Source organism: Diabrotica virgifera, chromosome 8 (assembly GCF_917563875.1).
Source record: "Diabrotica virgifera virgifera chromosome 8, PGI_DIABVI_V3a".
NCBI classification, from domain to species: domain Eukaryota; kingdom Metazoa; phylum Arthropoda; class Insecta; order Coleoptera; family Chrysomelidae; genus Diabrotica; species Diabrotica virgifera.
Window position 1 is genome coordinate 66,420,154 of NC_065450.1, and position 15,471 is coordinate 66,435,624.

The 15,471-nt window shown below is 33.1% G+C and overlaps 1 protein-coding gene across 1 annotated transcript in view; it reads right to left on the reverse strand.

Moving 5' to 3' along the window:
• The window catches only part of LOC114344048 (HEAT repeat-containing protein 6), a 52,292-nt gene that overhangs the window by 12,860 nt on the left and 23,961 nt on the right, over positions 1-15,471 (reverse strand). Inside the window, exons 7-10 of the mRNA XM_050659706.1 lie at positions 12,103-12,290; positions 8,101-8,324; positions 7,400-7,683; positions 3,383-3,626 (exon numbers count right to left, since the gene is read on the reverse strand). Of these exons, the coding sequence (XP_050515663.1) occupies positions 3,383-3,626; positions 7,400-7,683; positions 8,101-8,324; positions 12,103-12,290 (940 nt within the window). The remainder of the gene's footprint in view (positions 1-3,382; positions 3,627-7,399; positions 7,684-8,100; positions 8,325-12,102; positions 12,291-15,471) is intronic.

The following is a 15,471-nucleotide window of genomic DNA, read 5'->3' on the forward strand; positions in this document are numbered from 1 at the left end:
TAGCATTTTAACATTCTAGTTCGTAGATGAATACTAATATCACGATTACAAAATAATTTTTTCATTTTTATAAAAGTAGACCTGGCAATTTCAATACGTCTTTTTATCTCGTGATTTTGGTCACTTGTTTCATTGATAAGGGTTCCCAAGTATTTGTATTCGTTTACTTTTTCAAGTTGGGTACCGTTTATTGTGATATTAGTGTCATTTATTGGATTCTTACTGAAGGTCATATATTTGGTTTTTTTGACGTTCATCCTTATGCCGTAGTTATTACATATCTCATTCATACTTTCAACTAAATGTTGTAGATCTTCCGCTGTTCTTGCCATTATCACAGTATCGTCAGCATATCGAATGTTATTGATAACTTCTCCATTGACTATTATCCCTTCGTTTGCATATGAGAGAGCTTCTTGGCATATTTGTTCGCTGTAGATATTAAAACAATATACAACCCTGTCGTACCCCTCTACGTATTTCTATTTCGTCCGATGTTTGGTCTTCTATTTTTATATTAGCTCGCTGATTCCAGTACAGATTTAATATTATTTGTATGTCTCTGGTGTCAATGTTCTTACTCTCCAGGATTTCTTTGAGTTTACTGTGGCGTACTTTGTCAAAGGCCTTTTCAAAGTCTATAAAGCAGGCGTGTACCTCTTGGTTAACATCTAGGCATATCTGTGTTAGAACGTTCAAGGCAAAGAGAGCATCCCTTGTACCTAATCCTTTTCTGAATCCCATCTGTGTATCGTTAATATCGATGTCTAGTTTTTGATAGATTCGGTTGTGGATGACTCTAAGAAATATTTTAAGCAGGTAACTCATCAAGGAGATTGTTCGATGATCTGAACATTGCATTGCCTTAGTTTTCTTCGGTATGGTGACAAACATAGACAGCAACCATTCTTGCGGTATTATATTGTTCAAGCAATCTATATAGTGTAATAGGTAAGATTTGTAGCTTTGGGTAGATCTTCTTTAAGCTATTAGGCCGGCAGCTGGTTTTTTCTGGTAATTAAATATGTAGTTAAAAATATTTATTTATACTTATATAAATACCGTTAAAGCAGGACATAACATCGTATGTGTTAAAATTAATTTTATCAATTTTTTAATTACATTTAACCTCACAGGGACCCTCCCTCTTACCGCATGCTTGCATTAATAACTGATGTAGAATAGCTTTTATAATTAATCTTGTTATTGTTAGAATTATTGATATTAAAAGAACTTTATAAAACACAGTTAAATCTAAAATTACTTTAGGTATACAGTTCAAAACTTTTAAAATTCAGAACAAAATGCAAGCATGTCCCCGTTCTTTTTTTATTTATTAAAAATGCAAAATCTAAAAATATTTTTTTAACCGAGTCTTTTCATTACTACACTTACTACTACACTTACACTTACTACACTTATGCTTGGAAAATGAATTGCACAACACAACAATTAAAATACTGATACACTTAACTCATTTTCTCCTTCTTCCGTATTTTCTTCGTGACTATCATCGCCCAATTCAATAATAAATTTATTTCCACCATTAATGTGGAAGTGCCCAATCTTATAATATTCTTCCACTTTGATCACTTTGGCGATTCTTTTCTGCCAGTCTACTTTGGTAATATTGGCTACTTCTTTTTTAATTATCTCAATTACCTTTTTGTCAAATTTAGGAAATGTATTTGAACGCCTTATACTTGGTTTGAATTGTCCCCAAATTAACTCAATAGGATTGAAAACACAAAAATAGGGGGGAAGTCTCAATATAGTGTTTCCATGCTTTTCGGCAATACTCTCTAAAGCGTATAATTTTCTAAATTGCTTCGTGTGTAGAACTTCAATAAGTTGTTTTTTTGTGTAAAAATCTTCGACATACATTTTCCATTAAAAAATTTTGCAGGTCAGCTTTCTTTGAAGATGTATTTGGTATTTTGGTGAGCTGTCGGGAATCATAGGAAGCATTGTCAAGCACTATTACGCTGTTTTTCTCCAAGTTTGGGATCAGCGAGTTTTCAAACCAATCTTCAAAAATGTCAGCTTCCATATTCTTGTGGTAGTCAACGTTACAATCTTCCACTTTCTTCCCACATAATTTTAAAGCATTCGGAACCCATCCCTCACTTCCTCCGCAATTTACAATAATTAGCCGCGAGCCTTTATTTGCAGGCATTTATGGTATGCACATGCTTGAACCATCTGTCCATTCTTTCTTTACTGTATCGTGGGTATCATACCAAGTTTCATCTAAATAATAAATTCTCCTATTTTCTTGCTATATTTAGTAATTTCTTCTAGGTACACATTACGTCTGTTGATTATTTTTTGGCTTTCCTTAATTATTGCTTGACGTTTATTTTTTTTTTGAATTTAAAGCCCATGTTTTTATTCAGTTTTGAAGAGTTTTCTCACAGCAGTTCATATTTCGACCGGTTGTTTCCAATTTCTTTCTTATTATTTCTATTGTAGGTATTTCATTGCTTTTGTAGCAGTCGTTTTCAATGTCTATTGTGGTTTTCAATAGTTTTACAAGTGAAGGATTTAAAGGTCTTGAAAATTTGTAGTCACATCGTTTCTTGCGATGATAGGGTTCATTTTTAACTATTTTATATACAGTAGAAAGTGGAATTTCTATTAAACCAGAGGTGGCTTGTGCCAATAGTGTTTCATCGAAGCCGAATTTCGTACATTCAAACATACTTTCTGTGTTTCAGCATTTAAATGCATTCGAATCTTCTTTACGGGCACTTTTTTTTAGTAATTACATTCACACTAGCACTGGCTATTTCTACAATATCAGCGTTATCGTACGCGGTATTTACAATATCCTACGTTCGCGACATCACTATTCACATTAATTAAATTACAATAATCAACACTTTACACTCTCCAAACGAAATACTAAACCAATATTCAAAATAATTACAGCAAACAAAACACTCGAATCACTACACTGCTACCGAACTAAAACTACTATCGTTTTGCACGAAACTTTTTAATCGATGGGAGGTCTGGGCGTAAAAACACAGATGCGTTCAAAGGGCCGCTTCTTAAACATTTGACCTAATATATTTATTTGAAGAATGTCATATTTCACCGGCTTAAAGCTATTACACAATATGCTTTACTTGGACAATACCAGTACTGTATATTGTATTGAATATATGCAATATTATGGTTACGGATTTATCATTCAAAAGCTTCAGCAGTTCTGTAGGGATTTCATCAGGTCCGGAACATGGAAGGTCTGGTCATGGAAGCTACCCATGCCTAAAATTTGGGCGCGGTACTCAAATAAGAAGAAACGTCTACTAAATAATCGATTGAAACTATCTTTTATTCTCACCTTTTACTACATAAATCATAGAATATAATTTACCTCTATTTGTAAGATATCTAGATATTGCTTGTCCAATAAAATCAATGGCACGACCGGCATGCAGTCTCAGATCAGCATATTTATCGCTCAACGACGTATGGAGTCCCTTCGTTATATAAGATAAATAAGGCGCTATTAAAATTTCAAAATAGTTTCTAGTAACAGCCGAGATCACTTGTAGAGATTCTAACTTCACGGGAACGGGAACTACTAAACTAATATTTTCTCTCGCGTTGCTTGCATGCTGAAACACAATTTATTAAATTATCATAAAAAATATGCAAAAACATTAAATACATATCATTCATCATTCTCTTTGCCTTATCCCTATGCGGGGTCGGCTTCCCTAATTGCATTTCTCCACACAATTCTATCTTGGGTCATATCAATGTTAATCCCCTTTACCAACATGTCCTGCCTTATCGTCTCCCCCCAGGTCTTCTTTGGTCTTCCTCTCCTACTCCTTCCAGGAATCTGCACTTCAGCTATTCTTCGTATTGGGTGATTAACATCTCGACGTTGAACATGACCAAACCATCTTAACCTATGCTCTCTCATTTTGGCATCAATTGGTGCCACACTTAGACTTCCCCTAATATACTCATATCTAATTTTATCCTTCTTTGTCACTCCACTCATCCATCTAAGCATTCTCATTTCCGCCACATGCATTCATTGTTCCTCTTTCTTTTTCACTGCCCAACATTCAGTTCCGTACATCATAGCCGGTCTTATGGCTGTTTTATAGAATTTTCCCTTCAACTTCATTGGAATTTTTCTGTCACACAGCACACCACTCGCTTCTTTCCACTTCATCCATCCAGCCCTAATTCTACTGCATGCATCTCCATCTATTTCTCCATTACTCTGTAATACCGATCCTAAGTACTTAAAACTATTGCTTTTCACAATCATTTCACCACCCAAAGATACCATTTTATTTGTAGTAGCTCCATCTTTAAATGGACATTCCAGATACTCTGTTTTTGTCTTGCTAAGTTTTAAACCTTTTTCCTCCAGAGCTTGTCTCCACTGTTCCAGTTTTTGTTCCAAGTCTCTTTCACTATTTCCTACTAACACGACATCATCAGCATACATTAAGCACCATGGAATGTTACCCTGTAGTTTCGCTGTTATCTGGTCCAAAACTAATGAGAATAAATACGGACTAAGCACAGAGCCTTGGTGCAATCCTACTTTCACATGAAATTTATCAGTCTCTCCCACACCTGTCCTAACACTAGTCGTTACTCCCTCATACATATCCCTCACAATCTTTACATATTCACCAGGGACTCCTTTCTTATTGAGTGCCCACCACAGAATCTCTCGAGGAACTCTATCATATGCTTTCTCAAGATCAATGAATACCATATGAGCGTTTGTTTCTTTGCTCCTGTATTTTTCCATCAACTGCCTTATAATGAAAATTGCATCTGTTGTTGATCTACCCTGCATAAAGCCAAATTGATTCTCGGATATTTCGGTCTCTTCACGTATACGTCTATCAATTACTCTTTCCCATATTTTCATGGTGTGGCTAAGCAGTTTTATAGCCCTGTAGTTTGTGCATTGTTGTATATCTCCCTTGTTTTTGTAAACAGGCACCAGTATACTGCTTCTCCATTCGTCTGGCATTTGTCCAACTTCCATAATTCTATTAAATAGACCTGCTAGCCACCTTGTTCCTGTCTCTCCCAATGCTCTCCATACTTCCCCAGGAAGATCATCTGGTCCTACCGCTTTTCCTTTCTTTATTTTTTGAAGCGCTTGAGCCACTTCCTCGTTGGTTATTTTGGTGACCATTGCTGCTACTGTCTCCGTTGACTCTACAGGCTGTCTGTCAAATTCTTCATTTAATAAGCTGTCAAAGTACTTTCTCCATCTCTTTTTGACATCCCTTTCGTGAACTAGTATTTTATTATTTTCATGTCGGATACATCTAATCTGATTAAAATCTTTTGCTTTCTTTGCTCACATACATATATGTTAACATTAAATACATATATGTAAATATATTGTATAAAAATACGATATAGTGTTCACATATCGGGACAACGGTCTGCGTCTTGAAATTAAACTACATTTATCTCAGGTAATTCAATATTTCGTTGAATGTTTATTTTTGTTTTCACCCAATTATGAAAAAATGTGGAAACTTTGAATTATCCACGTTCGTCTGTTCGTAAACACAAACTCCTCCATCATTATACCAAGTAGAATGACAAGTGAGGTGTCGAAAGAAAGCTTATAACTCAAGGATGGTACTAAAGATGAGAAATTTGACCTAGGACTTCCGGTTTTAGAAATGCAACCGGAAGTACTGTTTTAAAGTCGCCAGAATAGTACAAGCGATATATTATCCGACGCGCCTTAGTAAAACAAGAACAAATATGTATATACTTCCAGTTTCATGACGGTCTGTCCGCGAATATAACTCCTCCGTTATTAATACAGATATAATGACAAATGAGGTGTCGAATGAAAGCTTATAACCCAAGGATGGTATTAAATATGAGAAATTTGACGTGCCTTAGCAAGATGAGAACAAATGTATACTCTTGGTTTTTATATCATTTTCGGTTAAAAAGTTCTAACCGGAAGTAACATATTATAGTCGCAGAAATAGTACATGTAACATATTAATCGAAGCTTATTGAAAAGTCGAGTTTAAATCTTTAGTTCCGGTTTTGAAGTTATTTCAGCGTAAACAGTTATGACCGAAAGTTTAGTTAAAATGACTCAAAATTAGTAAAGTCCTATATCAATCGACGCAAAGTTACACGAAGAGTTCAAATATTGACCTCCGGTTCTACTTTGGATAACTTTGGGTGAAAACCTAGGACTTACGAAGCCCAACTGCTTTTTTCAACTTCAAACTTCATCAGGAATTTTACTATAGTCGGTTCGCTAAACTCAGACTCAACTGACTAGTGATTTTAGATTTACTAAATAGTGAGTAATTTTGCCAATTTTGGCAAAATTGGCCTAAAACAAAAAAATTACCGACTAAAATCACTAGCTAGTTGTGTCTGAGTTTAGCGAACCGACTATACAAAGATAAATTACAATTAAATACAAACATAACATACATAATATTTCCACTTACGAAATGTTGTATTTATAATATGAAAGTAAGTCTATGGGCGGCACCACACATTTATTGTTTAAATATTGCAATACATGTCACTTAACTTGCTTGTATCTGTCTTATAATTAATTGCATTTTTGATTTTATTGATGTACAGCTGGTTCCTAAAAAAACTGATACGACTCTTAGTAAGATTTGATCATTTTGAGCAGTGTATGATTGGTCTGACATTATATTATATTTATTATGACAGACAAATAATAAAATAAACAAACAAACAGCCATTTTTTGAGGTTGAAGTTATCTGACAAATTTTAAGATTTGGCAGTGACGGTGACAGTATGTAAATAATAAGTATTTATCCTTCAAAATATAATAAATTAAATATAATTAAACTCATATTTATTATGTCACACCTCATCAAAAGCATTTTACAAGAACATAGTCAGCGATTTTGATATGGCTTAGAGCCAGACTACATCAAAATCGCCTATAAATCGTGCTGGTAATTGCCTTGCAGCGAGACCAAAAACAAAAAGGAGAAGAAGAAAGTACACTGCTCAATTTTCTACAAAATACGCTATAAGAGTCGTATCAGTTTTTTTTGGAACCAGCTGTACATTTCGAGAAATAATCTTTTTTTATAATTGTTTTCAATCTCCAAGATCTTGACATCTGATAAATCAAATGTGTGGACTGCTGTGTTGGAATGGTGTGCTGCTGCACAAGAATTTTTCCGTTTTGCAGTCACTTTTGTGCTGCGTTATCCTTTGTTTTAACTACTGCGATGTTTGCCCTATATACTGTCATTAACACATTCGAGACAAGAAAGTTGGTAAATGAGTTGACTCTGATTTAAAATTGGTGGTTTTCGAATTGGTGGTCTTTTGGTGCTTTTACTTATAAATAAACTGTGTAAACTTTACCTCTGTTGGAGTAAATTGCACTCCTAAGTTACTCAGACATCTTTTTAATAACCAGGGAACTGATTCATCTTCTACATATTCATCTTCATCGTCTGAAAATTCTGCATAAACGATACTTTCAGCATCATTTTTACCATTTTCTTCTGGATTAGAATCTGTTACATAAGTATTGCCTTCTATATTTAAATTTTTCTTTAACAATATTTCTTTTGTTTCTGGTATGATTGGTTCTGAAGCTACAACACAGCCTAGCACTATGAGAGCTGTTACTTGAACAGAAGCATCTAAAACATCAAAATGTATATTAATTATTACTATTTAGTAAATCGATTAAGTCTACAAAAGAACATTTTTACAAAGCTTCATTATTTACAATTTTAACGATTACAAGAATAGGTTCAGTTTGTCTTAAGTTTAATGTTCTAAAAAAAATAAGTTTGAGTAGAAAAGGATACTCTACTAAAGTCAACGGAGATCCTCTTATAGAGGTCCTCTAGTAGAGGGCAAATCCAATATTAATGAAAAAGTAGACCATGAAGACCTGGAGGGATGCTTAGGCATGAGGGTATGTCGGTAAAGGGTACTACTATTGTATGACCCAAGATAGAAACATTTGGAGAAATTAGGAAGTAGACCCCGCAAAGCAAAGAGAATGAATGATGAGAGAAAATTATTCCTTACATAATTACATAACTACTTACCTTTATGATATATAAATGGTTTTACATTCCTCACAATCTTCGTAACCAGTCCTTGGGACATTTTGTGATAAGGAGTTGCTTGCACTAAAGCACCTAAACATTTTAACAATTGAATTAAAACTGGGACTGAAGTTTCCACCAGAGCCAGAGAGAGACCTTTATGTAATTCTCTTATCGTCAATCCCAACCCAACGGAAAATGGTGTGAAAGAAGTACTTTTGATACTGAAAAATACACGAAATGTATGAGGCTGCTTCCACTTCAAACCACTCAATTTTGGATCCAAAAACTCTTGGGTTTCCGATTTGTCTGAAACTTGGTGTATAGCTTCTGCGTAACATAAAAATAAAACATTTAAGCCCGAACAGTCTCTGACTTTGAACTGACTCGTTTCTTTTTATTGTAAAAAAGTAAAAATCCTTTTAATTACCTAGTCCTGTTTTTTAGCTATCTGTGGGAAAATTTTCAGCCAAAACGAAGTACATATATGTATTTTGGGAATTAAGTAAAATGTAAAAAACATCAAAATAACTTGGTATAATGTCGTATAATTGCATTTTTGAATCCCTTCTGTTAAAACATTATTTTCTTCATTGATACTTTTAAGATAAAATATACAATAGTTATTTATGATATAAGTGTTAAAAGTACACGTTTAAGGCACGCATGTGAAAGTTTGCAAAATGAGAGATAGCGAGTTCTGCAATTCACATGAGTGCCTTAAAAATGTACTTTTTAACACGCATATCATACAATATTTTTTCTACAAACGTAAATATCTACAAAAACTTTTACTTGAACTTGACTGAAATTCCATTTTTATATTTTTTTGACATTACATCAAAACTGCCTATACGGTCAATACGAACTGCAGTGCCTTAAAAATATTTTAAAACACTAGTGCCTTAAAGTAACATTTTTAACGCTCGTATGGAGTGCTAAAAATTGCATTTTTAACACGGTTGTAGAAAAATTTATTTAAATAACTACTAAATCTATTTAAAACCGCTAACAATGATATTTTGACATTTTAAGTAAAACACATAATAGACTAAGAGCCACAATAGGCTGTGAGCTCGTACGTAGAAGGGATATTTTAAAAAGTTCGTAAGCGCCAGTAGTGACAAGTCACTGAACTTTTTCTGGAAATTTGACATAAATGTCAAAGTGATTAATTTAAAACATTGAAATTAAAAACATTAATAGGAAAAATATTAGTTGGTCAAAGCTGTGGTATATAGTTTTACCTTAAATATACTTACGTTTTAAATACCGAATTTAAGTTTTTTTAATATTTCGTAATATGTAATCATAAATTAATCTATTAATCTAAGCGCAATCTACACGATAACTGTGAAAGTATCCGAAGTAAGAAACTAATATTTCACCAATTGAACGTCAAAATGATTAGCAAAATCTTAAAAAAATCGATTACAATTTAATTACTTTTTTGCGTTGTAAATATTACGCGATAAAAATTAAATAATAAATTAAAAAATTTCCGGCGAAAGTTGCATTAACAATCCACTAGTTAGCGATACCAGCGAAGCTCAGAGCGTATAGGTGAAATTTGCTAATCATTTTAGGCACGATAAGACCCTATAACTTACATAGTAGAACCTAAAAGAAAACGTATGTAGACTTTTTACTTCACTTCACTTTTTAGTGCCACATGCGTCGACAGTGGCGCATCAAACTTTCCACTTATGGACGGGTTAAATAAATTAAAATTTACCCTCCCTTACTCCCAGAATTCAATTTTTTTCATTTTTTTTAGTTCTATGTGATTAAAAATAAGCGTAATTTTAATCCACCACCCCTTCCTCCTTCTCCCACCATCAAAAACTTCATTTTTCGTTTTTATATTTTTTAGGTGGCATGCAATCAATTTTAGAATTTCAAAAAATTCATAGGCATAGGCATAAAGGTTTTTAAAAAACATATCTATTTTTATTAGATCCGTTGGTTAAGTGTACAGAACCTCAAAAAAATTAAATTTTTTTTTTTTTTGGAAAAAAGCGTATAACTTTTTTTGGAGATGGCTGGAGGTCTAATTTTTTTCTATTTTGTGTAAAATAGAAAAAAACCCCAATAGAAATACCCTCAAAAATCCCATAAAACAGGTTTTTGGAGTTTTGAAGATGGCTAACCTTACGGAAAAATCTGAAAAAAATTAAAAACATAGTGTTTGATAAAATACATAAAATAAAAAAATTAGACCTACAGCTACCTTCAAAAAAAGTCATACGCTTTTTTTCCAAATAAATTTAAAAAAATTGAGGGTATGTACACGTACACTCAACCTACGTATCTATAAAAAATAGACATGTTTTGTAAAAGCCTCAACTATGCCTATGAATTTTTTGAAATTTTAAATTCGATTACATCCCACCAAAAAAATAATAAAAACGAAAAATGAAGTTTTTGATCGTGGGGGAAGGGGGTGGTGGGTTAAAATTACGCCGAGTCTTATTATTTAATCACATAGAACTTAAAAAAATGGAAAAAATTTAATTCTGGGAGTGAGAAAGGGTACCTTTTAATTTATTGATCCCGTCCATAAGTGAAAAGTTTGATGCGAAACTGTCGATGCATGTGCCACTAAAAAGTGACGGCACAGTGTTTATAGGTTTTCTTTTAGATTCTACTATCTAAGTTATAGGGTCTTATCGTGCCTAAACTGATTAGCAAATTTCACCTATGACTTTTCATTCACAGTCATTTGTTTCGAGCTTCTGTCATGTGTCACATAATATTAATATATCTACGTCGTACGTTATTGGTATTACCAATGATACAAACCGAAGACGTATGACGTAGATATATTAATATTATGTGACACATGACAGAGGCTCGAAACAAATGACAATCGATGAAAAGCCCTATTGGGGCCGTGCAAGTTCGGAAGATCGTCATAGCTCAGCAACATTTGTAGCACTTTTAATTATATTGGCCAATTATGTTAGTCCTGGTTACTGGATAATTGTCAAGGCCATAGTCCAAAAAAGAATAAAAAGAAAAAGTAAGATTGAGGTTATGTTATTAAAAGGTAAACATTGTATCTAGTAAATAACTAATTATGTTACTTCTGCTTTAATGTGATGGAAATCCACTTTTCTCTTTGTAGTAATTTGTGCTTAGAAGTTGGAAACGAATAGAACTTAAATCGACAATGTTTTGTTGTATTTTTTCAATTTATAACACAGCATTTGCGAAATCCCATTTTCTTCAATGACAGTAGGTATGAAATATGTCAATATGACAATTTCAATTGACAATATGAATTACTTAAGAAATATGCGAAGAAAGTTACAAGATTTCTCCGCTACTCGCGTACGATCGTTTCTCGTATCCCCTCCAAGTATTTGCACACAGCGAATACCGGCTCCTAGTCTATTGAGACCGTGCAAGTTCGGAGAAGCGACACCTGGTTTCATAGCTCGGCAACTTTTTTCGCACTTTTAATTATATTGGCCAATCATATTGGTCCTGGTTGCTGGATAATTGTCAAGGCCGTAGCCCAAAAAAAATTATAAGAAGAAAAAGTAAGATTTAGGTTATGTTATTAAAAGATGTAGTAAATAAAATTACATAGTTATTAAAATGCAGTACTGCAAGCAAAATACAATTAATTAAATATACTTTTATATAATAATTGCATATCATATCAATATTGTGAGCAACATATCATTTTTCTTATTCAATGACAGTAGGTATGACATATACGTCAATCTGACAATTTCAATTGACAATATGAATTATTTAAGAAAGTTGCAAGATTTCTCCGCTATTCGCGCACGATCGTTTCTCGTATCCCCTCCAAGTACTTGCACACCGCGAATAAGGACTCTTCGGGCTTAAATGTGTAATTTTTACCTCAAGCAGAAGCTGTCCACTAAGTTACAGACAAATCGAAGATCCACAAGTTTTTGTCCGAGTGATTTGACATGGAATGTATCATTAATAAATTTCCTTTTTGATCAATCTCATTGAAGTACTCACCTGTTTTCTGCCTGAGCCAGGTATAGCTTAGAAGATGTTAATAAAACTAACAAAACGTTTAAAGCAGCCATTCGGCATCTTGCTGAAGGATCTTTTAAAATGCAGTTGAGTAAATTATGTGGCGCAGAAACTGTACCTTCTGGAATAAAGCTGGTCCAATATGAGAACATGGTATATTTTTCGGTGTTCTGAAAACATCATTTTTTGTTTTATTTGCACAGTTAATCCATTGTAAAGAGGACGTAGGCTAGTTCTAATGTTTCCTTGTGATATTTGATATAGGCTAGTGATGAGCGAGACTGGTCTTGGTCTTGCGGTCTTGGTCTTGCAGCAAGACCAAGACCAAGACCAAGACCAAAACCGCCTTTTGGTTGCAAGACCAAGACCAAGACCAAGCTTGCAAGAACAAGACCAAGACCAAGACCGAACCTTGCAAGACCAAGCAAGACCAAGACCAACCTGCAAGACTCTTGCACTTTTTTGAGAAAAATTAGTTTTTATTATTTAACTTTATTTTTTTAGTTCAATAATATATACTGACATTGTAAGAAACCTTAAACAATATCGAATTTTTAAAATACATAATATTTTGGTTATATTTTTAAGTCGTTTTGATTAAGTCAAGCGGTTTGCATTTTCTCAACCTTCAAAGTGTCCAGAAGGCAAGTTTTCAAACGGCGACAGTTCAAGGGCAATTGAAATTACTTGTAAGACAAAAAAATGTAATGATAGATAGGGTAATCCGTTTAAAAAAAATGCAATTAAAAACGGTTTTTATGTTCCAGTAGTTTTCGCTTTTTTGTCTAATAAAAATACTGACACTTATTTCAATTCTTTTCGCATAATCGAGGAAAAATGTAGGTCGTTAAATTTAAAATTAATACAAAAAATATCATAATAGATTTTGAAAAGGGATTCACAATGCTGTGAAAGCATTGTGGCCTGAATAAAAAATAACTGGTTGTCAATTGTAATGTGTCAAGCTTGGTATCGCAAAATCCAAAGCTTAGGTTCAGTTTCTGAATATAATGACAAAAATTCCGATACTGGGAAATTTTTAAAATTATTTTTTGGATTAATTTTTTACAATCAACGAAAGTTGGAAGTTGAATTATTTGTGAAAATCCCGGATGACAAACGTGTAAAGAATTTTACTGATTTCATAGTTGAAAACTATTTGGAAGAATCTAGGTTTTCCCCAGAAAGGGCCAGTAGTACAAATAGTATGTTCCGCACTTGAAATGCATGCGCATCATTTCAGTGTGTTTTAAATTCTAGTTTTTACTACCCACATCCGAATATTTTCAACTTTTTAAATGTCATAATGGGTATTCAATCCAAAAATATGTGAAAATAATAAGTGCGAATAACTCGTGTTACGAGAGCAATGTAGTTTAAATAAAATTAAAGAACTGCAAGATAACAAATTACAGAATTAAGCGTTTATAACTCCCCATTAGGTTTAGTTATTATGTTATAGTATTAGGTCTATAAATAGGTATGGTAAATATGTACGTATTTACTAAAAAGTATGTTTTAGTTAGGTTATTAAAAAAGTTAATTATATTAAATAATGATTAAATAGAGTAAAAAATATTTTATTTTTGTGTTCTCTTAAAAGAATTTAATTTATGTTCTTAAATTTGACCCTCGTAGGATAAATACTACAGTGTTCGAGTGAAAGAAGCAGATCATTATCTGTTAACAACTATAAACCGTTTATCCCTTTTCGTAAAATCCGTGAATTGAAGGTCCCCGACTATTTGTGGCACCTTTAAGAAGCTCTTTTTCTTTAACATTTTATTAAAATACAGGGGCAATAAACAATAATCCAGACTCAAGACGCGGTATGAAGGCAGGCGGCAGGTATCGACAGCATGCAAAACACAACGTGACACAACCGAAGGCCGGCAATTGCAACAAGGGTTGTAAATACAGGTTTTTTCCTACTGATAAACATTACCATTATAAAAATATACTCTAATCTCTTTATATAGAGAGAAATAATTAGGTCATTAGGTGAATGTATAATGTTAAAATTGGTATCCGTTTGAAACTACATTCTACATTCTGTTAAAATTTTAAAGCAAAAAATATAGTTTCATTCTTCACATTTTTATTTATTTCAACGTTTTTTTTATTTTTTTTATTTATTTCAACTTCAACAAGAAGTCAGTTTGGTTTTAGAAAAGGTAAATCCACACAAGATAGCCTCTGCCACTTTTTAATAGACATTTATAGTTCCCTTACTTATAAGAAAGCAGTTAGTGCTTTGTTCTTAGATATAAAAGGGGCTTACGACAACGTTAATCTTCACATACTATACGCGAAAATGTTGGAAATAGGAATACCCGAGATAGTAACATGGAACATCATTAACTTATACATTAATCGAGCAGTTCACGTTAGATTAAATGGAGATCAATCTAACTCCCGATACACATCTTTGGGACTACCTCAGGGTAGCATCCTAAGTCCTATATTATATATACTGTATACTGCTGACTTAGAAACTAAACTTCCTCAACACATAAAAATCCTACAGTACGCTGATGATGTTGCGATATATGCAGAAAATAAGTCGATAGATAGATGTAATAACTACCTTAAATCGACATTGAATATTATAAAAAAATGGGCTACCGATAATAACTTAACAATATCAGAGAGTAAATCAACCATTGTTACCTTTACTAAAAAACGATATGTTCCTCAAAGCCATCTACAATTTGATAATACTAGTATTCCTTATAAAACTTCAATAAAATTTCTTGGCGTATTTTTAGACTCCAAATTAAATTGGAAAGAACACACAAATTACATATTACGAAGAATGGAAAATGCAATGAATATCATGAAGACTGTAAGTGTCAGTAACTGGGGAGCTGATCCAAACATATCAATATTACTATACAGAAATTTGATAAGATCAATCTTAGACTATGGATCTATTTTTTATGGCTCAGCATCAAACTCTGTACTCCAAAAAATCGAGAGGATCAAAAATAAGGCACTTAGGTTATGCACTGGTTATCTTCGTAGCACACCTATATTGGTCATGGAATGTGAGCTTAATGAACCTCCACTTTCATTACGCAGGGAATACCTAAGTGAGAAATTTATAGTTAAAACAGCGGTTAACGATAAACTGCTATTAAATAAAATTGTTCATTTAACCACCTCATACCTAACTCATTATTACTGGGAAAAAAAGAAACTGCTTTTAGTTGTGGAAAGCTTCCTCAACGTTTCTAATTCCATTGGCGACATACACCAAATTGAACAAAGCTCGTCTCGAAAGCTAAATTTTGAAGATTATTTATCTCCAGTTAACTGTCATTTAAGTAATATTCGTGCGACAGACTTCCT